Source organism: Oncorhynchus mykiss, chromosome 12 (assembly GCF_057628025.1).
Source record: "Oncorhynchus mykiss isolate SJ-2025 chromosome 12, ASM5762802v1, whole genome shotgun sequence".
In the NCBI taxonomy this organism is placed as follows: domain Eukaryota; kingdom Metazoa; phylum Chordata; class Actinopteri; order Salmoniformes; family Salmonidae; genus Oncorhynchus; species Oncorhynchus mykiss.
In genome coordinates this window covers 72,353,374-72,380,804 of record NC_143033.1, presented here as the reverse complement: position 1 = coordinate 72,380,804, position 27,431 = coordinate 72,353,374, and the positions used below count along the sequence as shown (strand labels likewise).

Below are 27,431 nucleotides of genomic sequence, written 5' to 3'. Positions count from 1 at the left end.
ACACATTTTGTGCTGTGTGACCAAGACCGCTATAATGGTCTTCAATTATTACATTTGAGATGGGGGTCAGTGAAGGTCACTGTGTGTGTTAGATAAACAGAGAGCGAGAGAGGCGGAAAGAGAGAAAGAGGGAGAGACGACTTGGCTGGACTCAAACATTGTGTCCATTCAGCTCTTAGCAGTGCTACATATACAGTCCAGGCATCAGCACTAAATGTAATTGTGTCAGATGGAGGGCTGAGAGAGAGAGAGCTCTGACAGGCCTGACAGAGTAGCAGTGTGCCAATACGCCACTCCATACTGAGGAGGCCCACTGTGAATGATGTTGAAAGGGTATGGCAACAAAGCTTAGAACCAACAAAAGTGTGTGTGTCATACATCTACTCACACAGAAAGGAGGGCTTCAATTTCAGGACTAGAGGGAACCGGAGGGGGAAAGAAGTGATATGAAAAGAGGAGAAAGAGGGGTAGAGGACAGCGATGGGACAGGCCGTGAGACGAGCAGCGTGACTGTAGATATCCAGCTAAATGGAGTGACCGGAATTGATTGTAACACACAGTGAGTGCAGAGGCATGGGACTGTGAACCACAGTGATATCTAGCATGGCCGTTTTTTTCTCTTTCCTCATCTTATCAAGTTTGGCACAGTTGGCATCTCGTTAACGCGCCGGTTGGTTGGTTCCGGGTAGGTTGGTTGGTTCCGCGAGCCGACCCTGTGAGCGGGCAGCAGCAGCGGTGGGGCCCAGCCCAGGGGGGTTTGAGATGGGGCGCAGTGGAGTGAGTAAACGTGATGAACGTTGATTGTTTGTGGGTTATCCTCCAAAGTGCTCCCTCTGCTGTGCGTTGTTATGTAATGACCGCCGGGGACGGCTGATGGTCTTTTGGTGCTCTCCCCCTATACACCCCCCTTGAGGAGAGAGAAAGGGCTGTCAGCACCCATCAGGGTCAAACTCTATCTCGCTCAGTCAGACACAGGGACCCTCTTTGGGCTGTGTGCCAATGACTAAGGTTGTCCAACAGACCCAGAGAGAGAGAGAGAGAGGAGGGAGGGGTGGTTTTACTCCAGACAGATACACATACTGTACAGCAGCTCAGACTTACAACAGTATAGTAAATACACTACTCACACACCACAGTACAATAGTAAATAAGCTAATTCAGTCTTCAGAGTAACAATGTAGTAGTATGCTAAATCTAAATCTGCCCACTCAAACACCTGATAGACAGATTTCCTCACAGAAGGCTCACAGTGGCTCCTTGGCTGGGCGTATTCTCGCTCTGACTCAGTCTCACCCTCATCAATATTAAAGGGGCCATTTTGCCGGGCTGACAGGCCAGTTGACTTCTCCTGGAGAAACCCGAAGAGTGGAGTGCTGTAGCACTGTGTCACCTGACTCAGAGCAGATGCAAGTGATGTACTCCTGTGTCTGGTTGAATAGAAAACACATGTAGCCTACTGTAGGGTCAGCCTGAGGCAGAGATCGGGGGGCTGCATCCCAAATCGCACCCTATTCCCTATGGGTCGCGGTCAAAAGTAGTGCACCCCATAGGGTGCCACTTGAGAGAGAGAGCCTACAGACTATAGACAGTGCTCAATGGTCACAGGGGACACAGAACAGTTCAGCTCACCAGCTGCTATGGCCCTCACGCTGTCTGACTCCCACCACTGACCTTAATGCTGCAACCCCCCCTAGTCCCATCTCCCCCTCCTTACCCCCTCCTCATATCCCCTCACTCAGGGACCACGTGACCCCTTCCAGACAGCACCATCTGCCTACCCTGCTCTGCTCTCCCACGTTATGAACACAATCTCCAAGATAAGACCCTGGTCTCTCCCTCTCCCATGGAGGACTCCGACTGACCAGTTATAGACTGACCCTCTGGCAGCGGTATGGAGCTATGTCTATAATGTTCACTGATAGGGTCTCGCCAAAGCCTCACAGACTCTCATAGATATCTTTGGAAGTCGGCTGAGGTGGAAGTAGTTGAAGGTGGTGGTGAATTCAAGGTGTGTGTTCAGGTGCTGAGCTGCCCTTGACAAGGCTGGTGTATCAACACCAGGTGGGCGAGAGGGGTCTGCAGCCATGTGGAGAACAGGAGGAGGAGAGGAAGGCAGGGAGGGCGGCCGTGTGTGGCTCTGTGCGTGGGCAGTATCTTTCTTCCTGTGACTCGACTCCGTTTCCCCAGGCAGGCAGGCGGCTTTGAAGTGGCTCTCCCTAGCCTGCTCCCTGCACCCCTCTCCACTGCACCCTCCAATGTAATAGCAGCCACATGGGCCCCCAGCCACGCCTCAGCCACACTATATTTCTCCTTACACCAACAAACTCACTGCACTCTTTTCCCTCTCTCCTCTGCATCCTCCTCCCTTTCCCCCTCTCCCCTATTTGTTCTCAATCATTCTCTGCTTCAGTTGTCTCTCTTTGTTTCTTTATTTTCTACCCATTCTGTTCTTTACTCCTCTTTGTGGTCAATACCAGTCCAAAACACATGTAATAACATTGTTTTTCGCTTCAGGGACTGAAAGCATCGCATGCAGAACTGTAGAATAATAATACTACCTGAGTCATTGTATGTGGTTGTGGTTTAGATTGGGACTGATTTAGTTCTTGGTCATTTCTTGGCATCTTTGGTCAGAGGTGACAGGGGTTCCTGTCAATGCACTAACTTCCTGTGACTATGAGTTTCTAGTTTAGTTACACCTACAAACTTATTAGGCATTTCCTAGCAACGATTTTGTTTCTCTTCAAGCCATGCCTCACTAGGCAACAGCTCCATGCTTCCTCACCTTCATTTCTCCTCTTGTATTTTTGCCCAAGTCTATCTCTGTATCTGGGTACAAAAAGGCTTTGTTTAAATGACATTGAGAACGCCGTGGCAAGGGCGCCCCCCACACGTCACGGTTTCCGAAGAGACACGAATAGTTGTGTAAACATTCAGGCCCAAACTTTTTGGCACAGCCAGAGGGAGCCCGTACGCTCCAATACGGCAAGCCGAGTGCGCCGTAATGGAAGGCAGGCGCTTTGCTCAATCGACGCGCAGATTCTACCAACGCGCCCCCGGCCTGTTTGTCTCAGTTTAACAGGCAGGCTGAGGAAGAGAAGGATTTACGCTGAGCCAGTCTGGCGGAGGAGGGGGAGCAACACCAACCAAACAGCCCAAACAACGGAAAAGAGGGGGGTTGGAAAGGAAGGAAACTGGATAGGTGAATGCCACAGAGCATCGCCACCAGACTAAGCTATAATTGGCGAGGCCATATTCTGTATTTTCAGATGTTTCTATCTTATTTTACAACTCCTTGTAGCAGCGAATCTCACTCTCATTTTACTGCTGAACAATCACAGCTGTCCAATGAATGGAGTTGCTTTCTGCCTCGTTGGAATCCCACCCTTCCCAGAGAACGAAGTAAGTGATCGACCCCACTGTGTTGTCATCGATGTATCCTCGTCTCCTGCGTTTTCTCTTCAAGGTTTACCTCCAGAAGCTCTTGCATTGGGCTGTCGGGTTCGTCAAAGAGCATGATTTCGTAAGAGGATTAGTTCACGTCGCTACTGTGTACACACAGACATATGATACAGAAAACCCCGTAATTTAAACGAGTCCTCTTGCAACTTTGTCCACACCCCAACATTTCAGTGTGTTTTCCGCTGATGTCGATTGTTTATTTTTGCCAGAACGCCGTGGCCAGTGTTCGAGAGACAATTTAAAACGGATCCCTTGCGAATTGCGATTTCAAAGCCACACTGACGCTTGGACGTTAGAATGTAATTGTCTGACTATTGAGTGGAGCTGTCATACTCGGGACGGGACGTCCGGCACAGGGATTGAACTCAGGTCATTATCCAACGATACCCGCCATACCCAGATAACGGTTTTAATTGGCAATTTCTCGGTTTGTTGCAGTTTGTTTCCATTTCAAGTATTCGACGTGAATGGTTAATAAAAGTCACTCACAAACGTGTTAAACATAACTATTGAGCTTTAATCTTATGACTCACTTCCCTTGTCTTTCCGGTTAGTTTTCCTGCAAATCTTTCCCTATCTACTTTGGGTATTCAAGGACACGTGTTCCCTCTCCTAAATGTTTCTGTAGCCACTTGATAAAGCCAGACAAAGCTCTGTAGAATGTAACGGTTTCTAGATATATGGTTACTTTGAACTACACATGTTGCAACATAGTATCCCTGCAATGGTCGACTGAACACATTGAATTAGAGACTCGCCTTCTAAACGACTTTTTATGACCACAGACACAAACTGTTAGGGTTAGGGTTAGGGCTTTGACACTGTCTGGCGCCTCTCTGTCTCTCTCTCTGTGTGTGTGTTTGTGTGTGGTGTCTATCTCATGTGTTTGTGACACAGTGTTTCACAACATCACCTGCGTCTTATCAACTTCTGCTTACAAACGTGGAATCTCCTTATTCCCTACGTCTCCCTACTTTTCTGTGCCATGGGCGACTTCTCTGAAGCACTACTTGCTTCTCCTGCAAAGTAAATTTTCCCTAATCCGTTTTCCTCAAAACACGACAATTATTTTGTTAACGAGACTAGTTTGATTACATTGGGACAAAGATGGATGAAAAATAAGAAAATAAAAGGTTAAATGAATAAGCGTCTTGTGAACACCATGATGTTCTAACCCCCCCTATCAACAGTGATGATGTCCTCCATTTAAAGGTCCTAACAGTCAGCACATGACCCTGGTCACAGCCACAGCCTCCAGACCCAACTTCAGACCTGAGCCCTGCCCCCACCCTCAACTCAGACCTCATCCCATCTCTAACCCTGACACTAGTGTCAACCCCAGTCCCAATCCTGAAGTACTCCCCGAAGAGGGAGATTGAGATGCCATTTTGTTTTTAGAGACTCTTCTGAAGACCAACAAGGATCCTGTTACCACAGAGCTTTGTTGTCTGCCTGGGTCTAAGGAGGGGAGAAGTGGCCCTGCGTGCTTCCCCTCTCCTCCCCCTCCCCTGGTCAGGCAGCCTGGCCTGATTGAACACTGATTCAATTAAGAGCAAACCGGCCAGCAGAAAGAGAGAAAACAGGGAGAGGGAGGACATCTAATATTACATTTGTTTTCGGTAGTTTGAATGAGAAAATATAGGCCACAGTCTGAGGAGTCTGTTGTCAGTTGGCTCAGTGTGGAGTCTGATGGGAGTCTGTCAGTTGGCTCAGCGTGGAGTCTGAAGGGAGTCTGTTGTCAGTTGGCTCAGTGTGGAGTCTGATGGGAGTCTGTTGTCAGTTGACTCAGTGTGGAGTCTGATGGGAGCCTGTTGTCAGTTGGCTCAGTGTGGAGTCTGATGGGAGCCTGTTGTCAGTTTGCTCAGCGTGGAGTCTGTTGTCAGTTGGCTCAGCGTGGAGTCTGATGGGAGCCTGTTGTCAGTTGGCTCAGTGTGGAGTCTGTTGTCAGTTGACTCAGTGTGGAGTCTGATGGGAGCATGTTGTCAGTTTGCTCTGCGTGGAGTCTGTTGTCAGTTGGCTCAGCGTGGAGTCTGATGGGAGCCTGTTGTCAGTTATCTCAGCGTGGAGTCTGATGGGAGTCTGTTGTCAGTTGGCTCAGTGTGGAGTCTGTTGTCAGTTGGCTCAGTGTGGACTCTGTTGTCAGTTAGCTCAGTGTGGACTCTGTTGTCAGTTGGCTCAGTGTGGAGTCAGTTGGCTCAGTGTGGAGTCAGTTGGCTCAGTGTGGAGTCTGTTGTCAGTTGGCTCAGTGTGGAGTCTGTTGTCAGTTGGCTCAGTGTGGAGTCTGTTGTCAGTTGGCTCAGTGTGGACTCTGTTGTCAGTTGGCTCAGTGTGGACTCTGTTGTCAGTTGGCTCAGTGTGGACTCTGTTGTCAGTTGGCTCAGCGTGGACTCTGTTGTCAGTTGGCTCAGCGTGGACTCTGTTGTCAGTTGGCTCAGCATGGACTCTGTTGTCAGTTGGCTCAGCGTGGACTCTGTTGTCAGTTGGCTCAGCGTGGAGTCTGTTGTCAGTTGGCTCAGCGTGGAGTCTGTTGTCAGTTGGCTCAGAGTGGAGTCTGTTGTCAGTTGGCTCAGTGTGGAGTCTGTTGTCAGTTGGCTCAGCGTGGAGTCTTGTCAGTTGGCTCAGTGTGGACTCTGTTGTCAGTTGGCTCAGTGTGGACTCTGTTGTCAGTTGGCTCAGTGTGGAGTCTGATGGGAGTCTGTTGTCAGTTGGCTCAGTGTGGAGTCTGTTGTCAGTTGGCTCAGTGTGGAGTCTGTTGTCAGTTGGCTCAATGTGGAGTCTGTTGTCAGTTGGCTCAGTGTGGAGTCTGTTGTCAGTTGGCTCAGTGTGGAGTCAGTTGGCTCAGTGTGGAGTCTGTTGTCAGTTGGCTCAGTGTGGAGTCTGTTGTCAGTTGGCTCAGTGTGGAGTCTGATGGGAGTCTGTTGTCAGTTGGCTCAGTGTGGAGTCTGTTGTCAGTTGGCTCAGTGTGGAGTCTGTTGTCAGTTGGCTCAGCGTGGAGTCTGATGGGAGTCTGTTGTCAGTTGGCTCAGCGTGGAGTCTGTCAGTTGGCTCAGCGTGGAGTCTGATGGGAGTCTGTTGTCAGTTGGCTCAGTGTGGAGTCTGATGGGAGTCTGTTGTCAGTTGGCTCAGTGTGGAGTCTGTTGTCAGTTGGCTCAGCGTGGAGTCTGATGGGAGTCTGTTGTCAGTTGGCTCAGTGTGGAGTCTGATGGGAGTCTGTTGTCAGTTGGCTCAGCGTGGAGTCTGAAGGGAGTCTGTGGTCAGTTGGCTCAGCGTGGAGCGTGATGGGAGTCTGTTGTCAGTTGGCTCAGCGTGGAGTCTGTAGGGAGTCTGTTGTCAGTTGGCTCAGCGTGGAGTCTGAAGGGAGTCTGTGGTCAGTTGGCTCAGCGTGGAGAGTGATGGGAGTCTGTTGTCAGTTGGCTCAGCGTGGAGTCTGTAGGGAGTCTGTTGTCAGTTGGCTCAGCGTGGAGTCTGAAGGGAGTCTGTGGTCAGTTGGCTCAGCGTGGAGCGTGATGGGAGTCTGTTGTCAGTTGTTGGCTCAGCGTGGAGTCTGTAGGGAGTCTGTTGTCAGTTGGCTCAGTGTGGAGTCTGTTGTCAGTTGGTTCAGTGTGGAATCTGTTGTCAGTTAGCTCAGTGTGGACTCTGTTGTCAGTTGGCTCAGTGTGGAGTCAGTTGGCTCAGTGTGGAGTCAGTTGGCTCAGTGTGGAGTCTGTTGTCAGTTGGCTCAGTGTGGAGTCTGTTGTCAGTTGGCTCAGCGTGGAGTCTGTTGTCAGTTGGCTCAGTGTGGAGTCTGATGGGAGTCTGTCAGTTGGCTCAGTGTGGAGTCTGTTGTCAGTTGGCTCAGCTTGGAGTCTGATGGGAGTCTGTTGTCAGTTGGCTCAGTGTGGAGTCTGATGGAAGTCTGTTGTCAGTTGGCTCAGTGTGCAGTCTGATGGAAGTCTGTTGTCAGTTGGCTCAGTGTGGAGTCTGATGGGAGTCTGTTGTCAGTTGGCTCAGTGTGGAGTCTGTTGTCAGTTGGCTCAGTGTGGAGTCTGATGGAAGTCTGTTGTCAGTTGGCTCAGTGTGCAGTCTGATGGAAGTCTGTTGTCAGTTTGCTCAGTGTGGAGTCTGATGGGAGTCTGTTGTCAGTTGGCTCAGTGTGGAGTCTGATGGGAGTCTGTTGTCAGTTGGCTCAGTGTGGAGTCTGTTGTCAGTTGGCTCAGTGTGGAGTCTGTTGTCAGTTGGCACAGCTTGGAGTCTGATGGGAGTCTGCTGGGAGTGGCAGTTGGAGGAGGACCGTTTTAACGTCCAGGGGGGACTGCATGTTGTTTGCAGGGCTGGAGGGTTGGGTGTTGCATCACTGCCTTAGCTGTAATCAATAGGGATGACTGTACAGTACAGGGGGGGGATGGATGGCTGGGTGGGTGGGTGGGTGGGGCGGAGGCAGGCCCAGTAAGACCCAGAGCGTGTTGCGTCATGTGATGCATACATTTTATCGATAGGAAATATGAGAGTTCTGAAAATCATCTCTGCTGCTAAGCCAATCAATGATGCAGCTGCCCTTGTGTTACAGGAGCATGTGGTTCCCATTGGGTTCTGTGCATGTCAATCAGGCATATGCTTTCTTTCTTTCTTATATGTATCTGAGGAAGACTTTCCATTATGGTGTGTGTACGCTCACTCTTTGATAACCATCGACGTAACGATCTTTTAACCACTATGTTCTAACTGTTTATTAAAGATGTATAAAGTAAAGTGTTACTGAAGTATCTGTAAAAAATCTTCTTTAAAAGCCCCTCTCTCTTTTGCACACGGGTAGAGCATCAAACTACGGTGCTCAAATGGACCTGCTGATCCTAGATCAGTCAGGTCCCAGACCTCAGACCCCAGAGGCATGCCGATTCAGCTGATCCTAGATCAGTCAGGTCCCAGACCCCAGAGGCATGCCGATTCAGCTGATCCTAGAGCGGTCACGTGAGTCAGGTCCCAGACCTCAGACCCCAGAGGCATGCCGATTCAGCTGATCCTAGATCAGTCGCGTGAGTCAGGTCCCAGACCCCAGAGGCATGCCGATTCAGCTGATCCTAGATCAGTCGCGTGAGTCAGGTCCCAGACCCCAGAGGCATGCCGATTTAGCAGTTCTGGGATCATTTCCTGGCCAGGGCAGTTTCTCAGGATCAAAAGTGTTGTGCGTGAGGCTGCAGAGGAAAAACCACTGTCCTGCGTGATTCTTAGCAGATGCCTTCACCACCGAGGAAAATGTTACATCAAGACTAAGCATTTCCCTACAGGTTGTAGACATTATGTATTTCCCTACAGGTTGTAGACATTATGTATTTCCCTACAGGTTGTAGACATTATGTATTTCCCTACAGGTTGTAGACATTATGTATTTCCCTACAGGTTGTAGACATTATGTATTTCCCTACAGGTTGTAGACATTATGTATTTCCCTACAGGTTGTAGACATTATGTATTTCCCTACAGGTTGTAGACATTATGTATTTCCCTACAGGTTGTAGACATTATGTATTTCCCTACAGGTTGTAGACATTATGTATTTCCCTACAGGTTGTAGACATTATGTATTTCCCTACAGGTTGTAGACATTATGTATTTCCCTACAGGTTGTAGACATTATGTATTTCCCTACAGGTTGTAGACATTATGTATTTCCCTACAGGTTGTAGACATTATGTATTTTCCTACAGGTTGTAGACATTATGTATTTCCCTACAGGTTGTAGACATGATGTATTTCCCTACAGGTTGTAGACATGATGTATTTCCCTACAGGTTGTAGACATTATGTATTGCTTATGAATGCAGGGTAAGGGTTATGCATGTGTTCTTGTGGGTACCATTCAAAAGGTCCAGTTAAATCCAACCCAGGAAATATGTACTTTAAGTAAATCCTATTTGTTGTCATGTTTCCAGTGTGTCCATCTGTGTTGAAGTGACTGCATGGGAGAGAGGGCAGTGGGTAGAATTTCCCATGGGGAGGGAGGGAGGGGGAGAGAGAGATGGAGGGAGGGGGAGAGAGAGAGATGGAGGGAGGGACAGTAAACCCAGTGTTCCAGAGTGGTCTGTGCTTGTGTGAGTCCATTAACGCGGCTACGACGTCTCCTCACACCTTAACACCAGCATACCGCCCCTCGGGCATTCCTCAAGGGCTCTACGGCAGACGGCAGCTGCGTACCACGGCAATGCACTGCACACACTCACACCTCACCTCTACAATCATTAACCTACCCTGGGAGAGTGGGTGAGGGTATGTAGATACTTTAATCACCCAGACACGTACTGAACTACAGGTGCACACGGTGTAATAAAACTATAGACTCACTCTAGCATGTGTACATCCACACACAGACTCCTAGTCGTTCCTTCGGGAAGTTCTCCAAAACACAGATGTATGTGTACTGCTGCAGGCCTAGGCTGTGTGGTAGGTATTGCTTCTACGCCTGATGTGGTGACAGTGATAGGGGGGAACCTGAATTGAAGAGCATGGGAGAGAGAGATGCTGTTGTTTTGAATGCTTCACTAGCGTCTAGCTACGTCTTTTACGCTATCCATGGCTAAAATGTCGCTAAGCATTCCTATCACAGGTCTCATGCCACGCAGCTAAAGTATGAAGTTAGAAATGAGATCCGCTCCACGTTTCAATGTGGCGTTCCAGTCCAGGCATCCGTGCAACCTTCACTTTTGCGTGTCTGTTGTCATCCAGCACGTCTGTCTGTTGTCGTCCAGCACGCCTGTCTGTTGTCTTCCAGCACGTCTGTCTGTTGTCGTCCAGCACGCCTGACTGTTGTCGTCCAGGACGTCTGACTGTTGTCGTCCAGGAAGCCTGACTGTTGTCGTCCAGGACGTCTGACTGTTGTCGTCCAGGACGTCTGACTGTTGTCGTCCAGGACGTCTGACTGTTGTCGTCCAGGACGTCTGACTGTTGTCGTCCAGGACGTCTGACTGTTGTCATCCAGGACTCCGGTCTGTTGTCATCCAGGACTCCGGTCTGTTGTCGTCCAGGACTCCGGTCTGTTGTCGTCCAGGAAGCTTGACTGTTGTCGTCCAGAACGCCTGACTGTTGTCGTCCAGGACGTCTGACTGTTGTCGTCCAAGACGTCTGACTGTTGTCGTCCAGGACTCCGGTCTGTTGTCGTCCAGGACTCCGGTCTGTTGTCGTCCAGGACTCCGGTCTGTTGTCGTCCAGGACGTCTGACTGTTGTCGTCCAGGACGTCTGACTGTTGTCGTCCAGGACGTCTGACTGTTGTCGTCCAGGACTCCGGTCTGTTGTCGTCCAGGACTCCGGTCTGTTGTCGTCCAGGACTCCGGTCTGTTGTCATCCAGGACTCCGGTCTGTTGTCGTCCAGGAGTCCGGTCGGTTTTCGTCCAGGACTCCGGTCGGTTGTCGTCCAGGACTCCGGTCTGTTGTCGTCCAGGACTCCGGTCTGTTGTCGTCGAGGACTCCGGTCTGTTGTCGTCCAGGACTCCGGTCTGTTGTCGTCCAGGACTCCGGTCTGTTGTCGTCCAGGACTCCGGTCTGTTGTCGTCCAGGACTCCGGTCTGTTGTCGTCCAGGACGTCTGACTGTTGTCGTCCAGGACTCCGGTCTGTTGTCATCCAGGACTCCGGTCTGTTGTCGTCCAGGACTCCGGTCGGTTGTCGTCCAGGACTCCGGTCGGTTGTCATCCAGGACTCCGGTCTGTTGTCATCCAGGACTCCGGTCGGTTGTCGTCCAGGACTCCGGTCGGTTGTCGTCCAGGACGTCTGACTGTTGTCGTCCAGGACTCCGGTCTGTTGTCGTCCAGGACTCCGGCCTGTTGTCGTCCAGGACTCCGGCCTGTTGTCGTCCAGGACTCCGGTCTGTTGTCATCCAGGACTCCGGTCTGTTGTCGTCCAGGACTCCGGTCTGTTGTCGTCCAGGACTCCGGTCTGTTGTCGTCCAGGACTCCGGTCTGTTGTCGTCCAGGACTCCGGTCTGTTGTCGTCCAGGACTCCGGTCTGTTGTCGTCCAGGACTCCGGTCTGTTGTCGTCCAGGACTCCGGTCTGTTGTCGTCCAGGACTCCGGTCTGTTGTCGTCCAGGACTCCGGTCTGTTGTCATCCAGTACATCTCAATCTGCAACGCTTTGAATGTTTTGCCCCACTGATCAAACCTCACAGTACAGTATGAACTTAGTACCCACTGGTTGACACTGCTGGAGCATTATGGATACTGCCCTCACTGGTCACACGCGCGCACACACACACACACACACACACATACACATACACATACACATACACATACTCAAACACACACACACACACACCATTTACTCTACTTTTCGTAGCCTGACTTCTGAAATGTCTTCTCAACTGCCATTTTGCTTATTGAGTTCTCCTGTCGAACTTGTGCATATCTACAGTATATAGCCTCTGTAAACATCTAGAATGAGAGAAGTCATCATCATTGAGTAGCTTGATGTTTCTTGTCATGAATGTTGACCTGGAGGCAGAACTGAGTGATTTCCCCTTAGATGGGCACCTCAAAATTGGCTATTTTGTAAAAATGTATTAAAACATAAATGTAGCTTTTTGGTCTTAATTTAGTGTTAGGAATTATGGTTAGCAGTGTGGTTAAAGTTCGGTTTAATATCAGATTTAATGACTTTGCAGCTGTGCTAGCTAGTGACCACTCTGCAGAGCTGCCTCCAAAACAAGATTTCAAGCTGAAAAAAGATAACCTGCTATCGTTGACCTTGTTTTCCATGGCAACGAGGGGTGTGGCACCTTTTAATGCAGCTTTGCAGCGCAGCTCAGACTGGCATACTGTACTCCCACTGCTAATGGTTGTGTATAGATTCTCTCCTCTCTCTCTCTCACACACACACAAACGCGCGCACACACACACAAACGCGCGCACACACACACACACACTCTTCCCGTAAGGAGCACTTTCAAGGAAACCCTCTGGGAGAAATGGGGGTCCTGTTATCTTAGCTGTCCTTAATGATTGCCTGCCCAAAATAGTGACGGTTCCACAGTGGATTCTCCTACCCCTATGCTGGGTGGAGGGCCAGATAAGTTGGGCAGCAAGGGACAGAACCTCTGTCTCTATTTTATGTGGCATCTGACGGTCAGGCGTGTAGTGGTTTAGTGGCAAAACAAAGGCTCTCTCTCAGTAGCGGAGCAGGGCTAATTTGACAGTCTGGCCTTTCAGTGTCCCTTTGTGTATGTGTGTGTGTGTGTTTCAAGTGTGATCTTCTTGTACAAGAAAACATGTGAGTGTGTCTCTCTGACTGTTGTTGTGGAGGGCTCTCAAATAAGGAATTGGGGCCTGGTCACGTCTTGTTCTGCAATGCAGCCTTGACTCTGTCTGTCTGACTAGATAACGGTCTATCTGTTTGAGGGGGCGGGGTCCACACAGGGTACAGAGGTTAGAGTCCCCTCGTCACACACTTGGCCCCCAATAAAGAGAGGGTAAGGAGGCAGGAGGAGACCCCTGTCACTGGGTCCAGCAGAGGCCAGGGGGTTAAGTAAGGGAGGCCTTTGAGTACCCCCCCACCCCCCCCACCCCCCAGTCAGATTATGTATACAGATGTTTTGGGTGTGTCCATATGCATATTCATATCCATGATCTATGAATCAAAACTTTTCCAGATTTTGTTTGGTGGTGCAAATGTGATAACAGAATACTGTTTGTGAGAGAGAGGAGAGTGAGACCGTTGTGTATTTGTTGTTTTAATTATGTGTATACGATGGGTATATACTCCAGGAATTCATATGTGTGTGTGGCTGAGTGGTGCTCTGTCTCCATGCTCCTGTCAGATGTGGGAGCATATTGCCTACTCATCCTTTTGTGAACAGCAGGGTATTCTCAGGATTGTGTGGAACACAGACGGGGAGAGAAGAACAGAGGGAGGGAGGAGAGGGAGACTTGGTGAGTCAGAGAGAAAGAGAATGATAGGTGAGTGACAGACCAATTCATCTCAACAAATTGAGAAGGAAAATGAGAGCTGCAGCCCCTCTATTACCCAGTAGCATAGCATGCACCTTACCACCTCTTTCCCTACTACACCTACTGGAAATAAAACACACACATGGCTCAAAGTGTGGTGGGTCCTGTAATGGCTTAGTTGGTAGAGAGTTGCACTTGCAACACCAGCATTGTGGGTTCGGTTTTCCCGGGGCCAACCAAACGGAAAACTCTTACGTTTCTGCTAAATGGCATATATTCTATAATGTCGTGACCCAGAGGTCTTGTTAGTCCCACATTTTCAGTGACCAGAAACAACCCTCCCAGTGTGTCCCATAACTGTCAGGTAGAAGACCTTCCGGTAGTAGTTTTCTGAATGGGAAGTTTGTGTACCACACGGATCAGGGAGGATCCTCCTGGATGAAGTGTGAGCAGTAGGCAGTCCGTGGGACTGATTTCCTCACGGCTAGTGGACTCACTGACCCCAATCAGCATTTCATCCATTGGTCAGGCTCTAACACACACACACATACTTGCATACTGTGCGTGTGCAAACACAGAACATGCTCATACACTTTCTCTCTGTCTCTCTTTCAATTCAATTCAAGGGGCTTTATTGGCATGGGAAACATCTGTTAACGTTGCCAAAGCAAGTGAAGTAGATAATATACAAAAGTGAAATAAACAATAACAAGGCAGGCAGGCTGATGAGGTGATAAGGAGGCTGGGCAGAGATAGCATACTGAGCTGGGCTGGTTGCCTGGGTGTAGGGAGGATAGGAGAGCCTTCCAGGCAGGCAGGCAGGCAATGTACTCCTCTCTCTCTCTTCTCACTTTTTCTCCTCTCTGTCCTCTCTCTCTCTTCTCTCTTTTTATCTCCTCTCTCTCTTCTCTTTCTCTCCTCTCTCTCTTTCCTCTCTCTCCTCTCTCCTCTCTCTCCTCTCCCTTCTCTCGCTCTTCTCGCTCTCTTTTCTCTCTCTCCTCTCTCTCTTCTGTCTCCTCTCTCTTCTCTCTCCTCTTTCTCTCCTTTCTCCCTCCTCTCTCTCTCTCCCTCCTCTCTTCTCTCTTCCCTCTCTCTTCTCTCTCCTCTCTCTCGTCTCTCTCTCTTCTCCCTCTCTTTTCTCACTCCTCTCTTCCCTCTTCTCTCTTTTCTCTCTCTCTCTCTCACTCCTCTCTTCTCTTTTCTCTCCTCTCTCTCTCACTCCTCTCTTTCTCTCTCTCTCTCTCCTCTTCTCTCCTCTCTCTCTCTCCTCTCTCCTCTCTTTTCTCTTTCCTCTCTCTCTCACTCCTCTCTCTTCTCCCCCTCTCTCCTTTCTCTCTTCTCTCTCTCCTCTTTCTCTCCTTTCTCTCTTCTCTCTCCTCTCTCTCTCTCTCTTTTCTCACTCCTCTCTCTCCATCTCCCCTCTCTCCCCTCTCTCTCTCTTCTCTCTCTTCTCTCTCTCTCTCTCTCTCCTCTCTCTCGTCTCTCTCTCTTCTCCCTCTCTTTTCTCACTCCTCTCTCTTCCCTCTCTTCTCTCTTTTCTCTCCTCTCTCTCTCACTCCTCTCTTCTCTCTTTTCTCTCCTCTCTCTCTCACTCCTCTCTCTCTCTCACTCCTCTCTTTTCTTTCTCCTTTCTCTCCTCTCTCTCTTCTCTCTCTCCTCTCCCTTCTCTCGCTCTTCTCTCTCTTTTCTCTCTCTCCTTTCTCTCTCTCCTCTCCTCTCGCTCTCTTCTCTCTCTCTTGTCTGTGATTGGACTTACAGAGCCACTCTCAAACCGTCGACTTTGATCTCCTCTGTACTGCCTTATTTGGTCATCTCTAAATGCCCACATTTTTCAACTTGATGTCCGTGTTTGTGTAGCCCTGGCAAGTCTCTTCTAAAGGGCTCAGTTGTCACAGTCTAAATGGTCTTTTAGGTGGATGTTGTCGACTGTATTCCATCTTTCTCTTCTTTTCTCAATGTTGAGATGTAACTTAGCTTGAATTTTGGAGCTGTACCGTATTCTGTCTGTTTGGCAGACAGAGCTCTTCTAAAACAGACTGAATGCTATGCATCGGACTCTCTCTCTCGCTCTCTCTCATATGCTCTGTTAGAACTGTGTGCACACATGGTCTTCAATTATTACATTTGAGATGGTGTCAGAGCTAAGGTTACTGTGAGTGAGTGAGTGAAAGTGTGAGAGACCAAATTGAGACACCAAATAATGCACGCAGAGCAGAATTAGGCCGATACCCGCTAATTATCAAAATCCAGAAAAGAGACGTTCATTTCTACAACCACCTAAAAGGAAGCGATTCCCAAACCTTCCATAACAAAGCCATCACCTACAGAGAGATGAACCTGGAGAAGAGTCCCCTAAGCAAGCTGGTCTTGGGGCTCTGTTCACAAACACAAACAGACCCCACAGAGCCCCAGGACAGCAACACAATTACACCCAACTAAATCATGAGCAAACAAAAAGAGAATTACTTGACACATTGCAAACTAGCATGCTATTTGGCCCTAAACAGAGAGTACACAGTGGCAGAATACCTGACCACTGTGACTGACCCAAACTTAAGGAAAGCTTTGACTATGTACAGACTCAGTGAGCATAGCCTTGCTATTGAGAAAGGCCGCCATAGACAGACATGGCCCTCAAGAAGGCAGGCTATGTGCACACTGCCCACAAAATGAGGTGGGAACTGAGCTGCACTTCCTAACCTCCTGCCCAATAGATGAACATATTAGAGAGTAGAGCTCGACCGATTATGATTTTTCAACACCGATACCGATTATTGGAGGACCACAAAAAGCCAATACCGATTAATCGGACAATTTTTTAAAAATGTATTTGTAATAATGTCAATTACAACAATACTGAATTAACACTTATTAAATTAAAATATAATACATCAATAAAATCAATTTAGCCTCAAGTAAATAATGAAACATGTTCAATTTGGTTTAAATAATGCAAAAACAAAGTGTTGGAGAAGAAAGTAAAAGTGCAATATGTGCCATGTAAGAAAGCTAACGTTTAAGTTCCTTGCTCAGAACATGAGAACATATGAAAGCTGGTAGTTCCTTTTAACATGAGTCTTCAATATTCCCAGGTAAGAAGTTTTAGGTTGTAGTTATTATAGGAATTATAGGACTATTTCCCTCCATACCATTTGTATATCATTAACCTTTGACTATTGGATGTTCTTATAGGCACTTCAGTATTGCCAGTGTAACAGTATAGCTTCCGTCCCTCTCCTCGCTCCTCCCTGGGCTCAAACCAGCAACACAACGACAACAGCCACCATCGAAGCAGCGTTACCCATGCAGAGCAAGGGAAACAACCACCCCAAGGCTCAGAGCGAGCAACGTTTGAAACGCTATTAGCGCGCGCTAACTAGCTAGCCATTTTACTTTGGTTAAACCAGCCTCATCTAGGGAGTTGATAGGCTTGAAGTCATAAACAGCGCAATGCTTGACGCACAACGAAGAGCTGCTGGAAAAACGCACGAAAGTGCTGTTTGAATGAATGTTTACGCGCTTGATTCTGCCTACCACCGCTCAGTCAGATACTTAAATACTTGTATGCTTGCATGCTCAGTCAGATAATATGCAACGCAGGACACGCTAGATAATATCTAGTAATATCATGTGTAGTTAACTAGTGATTATGATTGATAGTTTTTTATAAGATAAGTTTAATGCTAGCTAGCAACTTACCTTGGCTTACTGCATTTGCATAACATGCAGTCTCCTTGTGGAGTGCAACGAGAGAGAGGCAGGTCATTATTGCGTTGGACTAGTTAACTGTAAGGTTGCAAGATTGGATCCCCCGAGCTGACAAGGTGAAAATTGGTCGTTCTGCCCCTGAACGAGACAGTTAACCCACCGTTCCTAGGCCGTCATTGAAAATAAGAATGTGTTCTTAACTGACTTGCCTAGTTAAATAAAGGTATAATGTATATATATATATATATATATATATATATATATATATATATATATATATATATATATATATATATATATATATATATATATATATATATATATATATATATATATATATATATATATATATAAATCCCAGTGTGTATATATATATATATATATATATATATCCCAGTGTATATGTATATATAAAATCGTCAAATCGGCGCCCAAAAATACAGATTTCCGATTGTTATGAAAACTTTAAATCGGCCCTAATTAATCAGCCATTCCGATTAATCGGTCGACCTCTATTAGAGAGACATATTTCCCTCAGATTACACAGATTCCAATTTTGATGAACTCCCATATCTACTGGGTGAAATACCACAGTGTGCCATCACAGCAGCAAGATTTGTGACCTGTTGCCACAAGAAAAGGGCAACCAGTGAAGAACAAACACCATTGTAAATACAACCCATATTTATGTTTATTTATTTGAACTATTTGCACATTGTTACAACACTGTATATAGCCATAATAAAACATTTTAAATATCTTTATTCTTTTGGTGTAATGTTAACTGTTAATTCTGCTTTGTTTATTTCACATTTGTTTATTATCTATTTCACTTGCTTTTGCAATGTAAACATATGTTTCCCTTGCCAATAAAGCCCCTTGAATTGAATTGAATTGAATTGACTTGAGAGTGTCTTGTATCTGACCTTTGTCTGCTGTGTAGAACATAGAGACTCTCACGGTCTGGAGGGGCAGAATGCTCGAAGCACCCGTCTCTCTGAGTCTATGCCAGCCTCCATCTTCTACCCACAGCTAAGCTCTTCTCTGGCATGCAGGAAAGGCCACTAACACACAGTGACAGAGGCTAAAGACACAGAATGGCCATCAGGCCTGGCATATGTAGCTCATCAAATTACACATGGGGATATAAGGCAGAGCCTGTGGCATATAGAACCAGCAGGGGGGGGGTGTACTGGTCTAGAACACGCACGCACACACGCATGCACGGCTGGCTGGGCTGTACAGCGTTCCTTCTATCAACAGGAAGGAGTGTGCAGCTCTACTGAAGATGAGACGATAGTGAGGACGAGGAGAGCCTATCCTGCCATTTTTCAAAACATACTCAGGGAGAAGGACCTATCTGGGTGTCATCTCTGTGCCAGTGGAGGATAGGGCATGGCTGGATCAGACGCTGGATCAGGGGGGCGGAGCCCCGAAACCTCTGTGTCATCTCTGCATCGCCTTATCCCAGTGTACAGTGTGGATAGTGGGAGCAGCAGCAGCTCAAGTCCAGACTAGCACAGCGTAGCACGACCACGTTCCTCTTAGTTCTGGTTGCCCTGGTCTCTGCTTTCTTCTCCCTTGGTCTGCTGTGGGGTCTCTTGTGAACGACAATGAAACTCCAGCTCTGAGTTTTGGCAGATATGTTGACGGGTCACTTAATTAGAGAGCGAGGGAACAGAATGTTGAATGGGGAAAAGCCTTGTGAAGAGAAAAGGGCAGCGAGTTGTTCGAGTTTAGTGGTGTGTTCTGTTCGTTGGCTGGGTGCTGTGCTGTTGTTGCTGTCCCACACTCCCTAGGACGTTGTCCTCCACTCCAGCAGAGAGAGAGTTCACTGACTCTTAAGTGCTGATAGAGAGAACGTGTGGACTGGAGCAGTGAATGAAAAACAGAACTGGGAGAGATGGGAGGATTGGGTATGGTAGAAAGAGACTGGGAGGATTGGGTATGGTAGAAAGAGACTGGTAGAGATGGGAGGATTTGGTATGGTAGAAGGAGACTGGGAGGATTGGGTATGGTAGAAAGAGACTGGTAGAGATGGGAGGATTTGGTATGGTAGAAAGAGACTGGGAGAGATGGGAAAATTGGGTATGGTAGAAAGAGACTGGGAGGATTGGGTATGGTAGAAAGAGACTGGGAGAGATGGGAGGATTGGGTATGGTAGAAAGAGACTGGGAGAGATGGGAGGATTGGGTATGGTAGAAGGAGACTGGGAGAGATGGGAGGATTGGGTATGGTAGAAAGAGACTGGGAGAGATGGGAGGATTGGGTATGGTAGAAAGAGACTGGGAGAGATGGGAGGATTGGGTATGGTAGAAAGAGACTGGGAGAGATGGGAGGATTGGGTATGGTAGAAAGAGACTGGGAGAGATGGGAGGATTGGGTATGGTAGAAAGAGACTGGGAGAGATGGGAGGATTGGTATGGTAGAAAGAGACTGGGAGAGATGGGAGGATTGGGTATGGTAGAAAGAGACTGGGAGAGATGGGAGGATTGGGTATGGTAGAAAGAGACTGGGAGAGATGGGAGGATTGGGTATGGTAGAAAGAGACTGGGAGAGATGGGAGGATTGGGTATGGTAGAAAGAGACTGGGAGAGATGGGAGGATTGGGTATGGTAGAAAGAGACTGGGAGAGATGGGAAAATTGGGTATGGTAGAAAGAGACTGGGAGGATTGGGTATGGTAGAAAGAGACTGGGAGAGATGGGAGGATTGGGTATGGTAGAAAGAGACTGGGAGAGATGGGAGGATTGGGTATGGTAGAAAGAGACTGGGAGAGATGGGAGGATTGGGTATGGTAGAAAGAGACTGGGAGAGATGGGAGGATTGGGTATGGTAGAAAGAGACTGGGAGAGATGGGAGGATTGGGTATGGTAGAAAGAGACTGTGAGAGATGGGAGGATTGGGTATGGTAGAAAGAGACTGGGAGAGATGGGAGGATTGGGTATGGTAGAAAGAGACTGAGAGAGATGGGAGGATTGGGTATGGTAGAAAGAGACTGAGAGAGATACAGTTGAAGTCAGAAGTTTACAAACACTTAGGTTGGAGTCATTAAAACTTGTTTTTCAACCACTGCACAAATTTCTTGTCCTAACCGACTTACCAAAACTATAGTTTGTTAACACCTACTTTGTGCATGACACAAGTAATTTTTCCAACAATTGTTTACAGACAGATTATTTCACTTGTAATTCACTGTATCACAATTCCAGTGGGTCAGAAGTTTACATACACTAAGTTGACTGTGCCTTTAAACAGCTTGGAAAACTCCAGAAAATGATATCATGGCTTTAGAAGCTTCTGATAGACTAATTGACATCATTTGAGTCAATTGGAGGTGTACCTGTGGATGACGTTCATCTGTACAAACAATAGTACGCAAGTATAAACACCACGGGACCACGCAGCCGTCATACCGCTCAGGAAGGAGACGCGTTTTGTCTCCTAGAGATGAAAAGGGCAAATCAATCCCAGAACAACAGTAAAGGACCTTGTGAAGATGCTGGAGGAAACCGGTACAAAAGTATCTATATCCACAGTAAAAGGAGTCCTATATTGACATGACCTGAAAGGCCGCTCAGTAAGGAAGAAGCCACTGCTCCAAAACCGCCATTAAAAAGCCAGACTACGGTTTGCAACTGCACATGGGGACAAAGATCGTACTTTTGGGGGGAAATGTCTATTGGTCTCAAGAAACAAAAATAGAACTGTTTGCCCATAGTGACCATCGTTATGTTTGGAGGAAAAGGGGGAGGCTTGCAAGCCAAAGAACACCATCCCAACCGTGAAGCATGGGGGTGGCAGCATCATGTTGTGGGGGTGCTTTGCTGCAGGAGGGACTTGTGCACTTCACAAAATAGATGGCGTCATGAGGGAGGAAACTTATGTGGATATATTGAAGCAACATCTCAAGACATCAGTTGGTTGGAAAATGGGTCTTCCAAATGGACAATGACCCCAAGCATACTTCCAAAGTTGTGGCAAAATGGCTTAAGGACAACAAAGTCAAGGTATTGGAGTGGCCATCACAAAGCCCTGACCTCAATCCTATAGAAAATTTTTGGGCAGAACCGAAAAAGCGTGTGCCAGCAAGGAGGCCTAAAAACCTGATTCAGTTACACCAGCTCTGTCAGGAGAAATGGGCCAAAAATCATACAACTTATTGTGGGAAGCTTGTGGAAGGCTACTCAAAACATTTGACCCAAGTTAAACAATTTGAAGGCAATGCTACCAAATAGTAATTGAGTGTAATATAAACAAACGTCTGACCCACTGGGAATGTGATGAAAGAAATTAAAGCTGAAATAAATAATTCTCTCTGATATTTCACATTATTAAAATAAAGTGGTGATCATAACTGACCTAAGACAGATAATGTTTACTCGGATTAAATGTCAGGAATTGTGAAAAACTGAGTTTAAATGTATTTGGCTAGGGTGTATATAAACTTCAACTGTATATGTTAATGAGAGAGTGAGAGAAAGGAGAGTGAGAGGTTAGAAATGTGAACATAGGCCTTTTTCCCACCTAGAAACGGTGCTCACACTCACGCTGTGTGTATGAGTGTGTGTGTGTGTTGGATATATGTTTTCCTGTGTGTACAGTAAGGACAATGAACTCTCCTCTCCTCCATCTTTCTCCTAAATCATTCTCCTCCAGTCTTTGGATCGTGGTAGGAATGTAAAAGCCATCTGACTTCGAATGGAAACTCCAGTGGTGTGTGGTGTGATTGACCATCTAACTTGACTGTATTATTAACATTCAGACCCTGCCTGGCTCAGAGTATTATACACTCCATCCATCGGTGCGAGTCCTCCTCCATCTTGGCTCAATGCTGGCTCCATCACGCCCATGCCTTTGGCCCACTGCCCGGTGTGGCTCCGTGATGAGCCAGGCAGGTCCAGTTTCAGTCTCTGCCCATGCCCCGGAGGGAAACAGAAACGTCATCCCCGGCCCAAAGTTATAATTTTCATCTGTTAATTACATGGAGGCTCAGATCGGCTAAATATACTGGCAGTTGGGGGGGGCACGGAGGCCTGCTGAAACCCTGTGGCTTCTGGAGCTCCACTCTACTTCTGAAAACACACTGGAAAAAAGAGAGCGAGAGAAAGAAAGGGGAAAAAAGGAGGGGGTGGGGGGCTGTGATTGCAGCGGAGGCCAATCGTGATGCTCTGATTGCTCCCAGTGGTTGTGGTTCGGGGGGGGGGGGGGGGTGGGGGGAGTAGCTCTCTGCCAGATGTTGTCGTTCCTCTGTTTAAGTTACATGCTACATGGAATACACACAGGGAGATGGATGTTAATGTTGAGACATAATCAAGACGAGGTTCTGTACCTGACAAGACCCAGCCGCTGCCTCTCACAGCAACCTTCAGACAGACCCTACTAGATGTGGACTCTAGTGGTGCAAGGGTTCTGGAAGAGAATGACCTGCAGACGTATTGATGGGAAAGTGAGTTGGTAGATGTAATGTTATTGATGGTGGTGGGGTGGAGAATTGTCATTGTGCCTGTCACCGTTGCACACTCCTGAGATTGATGTCCTCCAGAGGTGTAGTAGCAAGAAGTGATGTGGTTGGTCGTCAGGCGAGATGGGCACCACGGTGATGGGCGGGGGTTTGCAACGTTGTCGACGGCGACCACAAGAAGAGCAGCTGCTGTACTCAAGTGGAATAACAAGAGCACCCAGAGAAACAGAACAAACAAAAAAAGACATGCTCAGAACATGGGTGTATTTTTAGAGCAGAATAATTTCACAGTTGAGTAAAAACAGGTCAATTTGGACACGTCCCGTCTCGTGCCTTTCCAGTTACCCCTTCATCTCTTAGATGCGATTGTCTCAGTGAACGTGACCAAACTCTCCTCATAAACAAACGGCTTCAAATGAGGAACCAGTAGGCTGAAGTGTATCACTCTCTCTCCACTTAGTGTGTGGTAGTTGTTGGGGAGATGGAGGGAGAGAGAGAGAGAGAGAGAGAGAGAGGGAGGGAGAAAAGGAAGAATGAGACAGGAAAGCCCAGGAGGGTTGTAAAGGGAGAATGAAATTCTCATATCATCGTCTGTCTGTCTGTCTGTCTGTCTGTCTGTCTCACCTCAGTCAATCCCCCCCCCCCCCCCCCCCCCATCCTCCTTCATGTACCAACAGCTCATACTAGTTAATTATTCATCAACCTAACGATAATGCTCCATGGGGGTGAGACCTGCACACCACATTTAAGTGCAGTTGGTGTGTCTTAAAGCAGGTGGCTGTGTAAAGCAGTGGGTGTGTCTTAAAGCAGGTGGCTGTGTAAAGCAGTGGGTGTGTCTTAAAGCAGATGGGTGTGTCTTAAAGCAGGGGTTTTCAAACTGGGGTCTGTGGCACCCTAGGGGGATTTTTTTTAATGCTCGCTGCAACAGAATACCATCGTGCATGCCATTTTTATGTCTCTGCGTCCATTATAAGAGAAGTTAGAGGTAGCTTCACGTGCCAATGCTAGCTAGCGTTAGCGCAATGACCGGAAGTCTACAGGAACCGTTAGCAAGCTATCCGACTCTGGGGAAGTAGACAAATGACTTCATTGCAAAATCTCAAACTCTCCATGAAATATGGAGGAAAGTACAGTCATTGGAGCTAATTACATGTTTTTTTTCTATATAAAACATTCTTAGACTGCCTGCCTAAGTGGTCATTTTCTGGATGGAAAAACAGATCGAATACCATCTTAGAGACCTAACGATCAAATTAAATCGAGACAGTCAGGGAGAATTGAAAATTCAGGGCACATGACCATAGATGTTGTTATAACGTTTGAGCAGAGGAACACAGCATTAGCCATGGCAAAATGCATAGCATTGCAGGAAATTAGCTTTAAAAACTGTAAAATTATCTCTCCGCTCCATGCCAAACAGTGTAGAATTGCTTGAAATTTGCTTCAGAACTGCTAAATGTTCTTATCTCAATTGAATTTGTTTTCGAAATGGCTTTACTACAGCAACATTTTCTCTACATTGTCAAGATGCCTCTCTAGCTAGTTTAAAGTTTACACTTCCTTTATAAAACTGTCTACCAAATCTATTCATTTTTTAAATGTTGATTACTTCTACTTGCCAATAGCATTCACCCGATGATAAGAAAATATGTGATTTATTTTTTTGCTAACATATGATGGGGGCCCTGGGTCACTGGTTTGGCTGGGTGGGGGCCCTGGGTCACTGGTTTGGCTGGGCGGGGGCCCTGGGTCACTGGTTTGGCTGGGCGGGGGCCCTGGGCTAGAACAGTTTGAAAACCCTTGCCATAGGGTGGATGTGTGTCTTCCCAATCAAAGCACACATCCTCCAAGCTCTTCCAACCCCTGGTCCTCATGCAGGCATCTTCCAGTATAGTACAGCCAGGGGAGGAATTCTGACCACACTGAAGACTATACTTAACAAACCCAGCCACAGGATAACTCCATATTTAGGGATATTAGTGCCCTGTGTGTGTGTGTGTGTGTGTGTGTGTGTGTGTGTGTGATCATATCTGTCTCATTCTGCTCTCCATCTGCCTGCTACTTCTCCATCTTTTGTTTCTGCTTTACATCGCTCTCTCGACCTCTCGCTCGGTCTCTCGACCTCTCGCTCGGTCTCTCTCTTCCATTCAAAGGACTTTATTGGTTTACATTGCCTAAGCAAATGGAATAGATAATAAACAAAAGTGAAAAAAAACTATCAGAACTGAACAGCAAACATTACACTCACAAAAGTTTCAAAACGATAGAGACATTTCAAATGTTATGTTATGACTATGTGTACAGTGTTGTAACAATGTGCGAGTAGGGAAATTAAATCAACATAAATATGAGTTGTATTTATAATCTCTATCAACTCTCTTTCTCTCCCTCTCTCGCTCTCTGGCCTGCTAGGTTTCAGGCTGGCTGCCTGACGCATGTATCCCATGTTCCCCTTGGTCATTAGTGGGGTCATGGATGTTCACTGAAGGATATATTGGACACACCCACCTCCTTGTATCCCACCGATATCCACATTCAGCCAATCAGCTCTCTCTGAGCTCTCCACTCAGCCAATCACCTTCCGCTATGTGTCTCACCCCAGTAGTGCCATGTTCCCTGTAATCACTGTATGCATCAATGCGTGCATGTGGTGGTGTGTGCGCCTGAATGTGTGTCATTGCTTCTATGAGTAAGGGGAATCCGGGTCGGATGGATGTGTCTGTGAGAGTGTGGATCAGTCTGGGTTGGCCCAGGTTAGAACTCACATGATCTCACATGGTTAAATTAGAACAGCATGAGGTCACCACACACACACACACACACACACACACGTAGAATGCATCCATAACGTGCTGTCTGCGTTCCTGTGGGAAAAGTCGAGGGTCAGGTGGGTCTAATTTGTTTGTTACCCGTCTGCTGGAGAGATGGGGCGTGTTGTGTCATGCAGTCAGACAGGGCCAGGCAGGGAGGGACCACCCTGCTCCTCTCAGCTGTGTCGATGGGTTAGAGGTGAGGGGGACGAAGACGTAAGAGGACTCCGCTCTTGTTTCCCCAACTCCACCTGCCACTGGCCTCCTACCACTCTTTCCTCCTCACAACAGGTGTGACCTCACCCCTGATCTCCCGTCAGAGTACCCTGTCCCAGCCCTAGCCATAACCATTAGAAAGGGAACCTAAAACTGACTGTAGACCAGTGCTTACATTCCCTCACACCTTCAGAGTAACACCATATTTTCCAAGCACATCCATCCCCTGCACTGAAAGCCCTGTGATGACACAGCCATCCTACTACAGTAAAACTAACTGTGTGTGGGTTTCCACTCTGTTCTCACATCTGCCGTTGAGCTGCATGTTATGTCTGCCCTCTAGTGGCCAGAGAGCTGTAACTGCTCCCTGTGAACTCAGCCTTTGGGCCTCTGAGTGTCGTGGATTTGCGGGAGATTAGAGTTCAAATTAACCTGCTTAAAAGAGACCGGTCCTTTTTTTATCCATCCACTGCTTTTCATAGGATCCACTGCTGGGGGTAATGGTCGTCTGTCTAGACTGTTCTGCTATCTAATGTTTCCTGGACTGATGGGCAGAGTCCACCAGTTACCCAGCCTCTCTCGTTCTCTCTTCCTCTCGTTTTCACTGTGCTTACTGTATGTGTCTCTAGCTACACACAGGGAGTTATAGTGACAGTGGAAGGCTGTGTAGAGTGGTGGATTCCTCTGGGCTGGCCATGACTCTGACCTGGAAACATAGGCCTAGAGGAAAACCTCTCAACACACACACACACACACACACACACACACACCTTCATAGCCACCTTGTCCTCAGTGACCCGAGTTTCTTCTTGTTAAACTCTTGTGTCTGTGTTTACTGAAAACATCCCCCTGTTTTGCCCGCATAGTCATTTGTTTGATCTCTCTCACTGACACTGAACGTCTCACTCTCTCTCTCTAACACAGCTCAATGGCTGGGGCGGCAGGTAGCTTAGTGGTTAGTGGTTAGAGCGTTGGACTAGTAACCGAAAGGTTGCAAGATTGAATCCCCGAGCTGACAAGTTAAAACTCTGTCGTTCTGCCCCTGAACAAGGCAGTTAACCCACTGTTCCTAGGCCGTCATTGTAAATAAGAACTTGTTCTTAACTGACTTGCCTAGTTTTTATTAAACACACACACACTGTTTGTGTCTCTTATGTATCTCTCCAGTGGTGGAAAAAGTACCCAATTGTCATATTTGAGTAAAAGTATAGATTCTTTAATAGAAAGTTGTAAAAGTGAAAGTCACCCAGTAAAATACTACTAAAAGTATTTGGTTTTTTAATATACTTAAGTATCAAAAGTAAAAGTATAAATCATTTCAAATTCCTTATATTAAGCAAAGCGAATGGCATCATGTTCTTGTTTTTAAAATGTACGGATAGCCAGGGGCACACGATTTGTGTTTAGTCAGTCCTCCAGAATAGAGGCAGAAGGGATGACCACGTGTTCTCTTGATAAGTGCGGGAATTTCACGATTTTCCTGTCCTGCTAAGCATTCAAAATGTAACAAGTACTTTGGGTTGTCAGGGGAAATGTTTGGAGTAAAAAGTGCAATATTTCTTTAGGATTGTAGTGAAGTAAAAGTTGTTAAAAATGTAAAGTATTTTATATTTATACCCCTGCATCTCTCTGATATAGATCCTGCCTGATGTCTTGCTCAGCTAGCTGTGTGTATGGGGTTGTTTTGGCTGGTGGTTCTCAGTCAGTCAGTGAAGAATGGGAGTGGGCCTGATCTGCTGTGTCTCCATTGGACTGTTTCCCCATCGGACTGTTTCCCCATCGGACTGTTTCCCCATCGGACTGTTTCCCCATCGGACTGTTTCCCCATCGGACTGTTTCCCCATCGGACTGGGTCCCCATC

General features: G+C 47.3%; 1 protein-coding gene across 5 annotated transcripts in view; it reads left to right on the top strand.

Moving 5' to 3' along the window:
• Positions 1 to 27,431, top strand: part of arhgap23a (Rho GTPase activating protein 23a) — a 100,105-nt gene that overhangs the window by 23,994 nt on the left and 48,680 nt on the right. For 2 of the 5 annotated variants that reach the window (XM_090193214.1, XM_090193213.1), the window contains exon 1: positions 546 to 3,402. The exons of the other annotated variants lie outside the window; for them this stretch is intronic. In XM_090193214.1, the coding sequence (XP_090049340.1) occupies positions 3,349 to 3,402 (54 nt within the window). In that variant the 5' untranslated portion in view covers positions 546 to 3,348. Of the gene's footprint in view, positions 1 to 545; positions 3,403 to 27,431 lie in introns of those variants that run through there. 5 annotated transcript variants of the gene reach the window in all.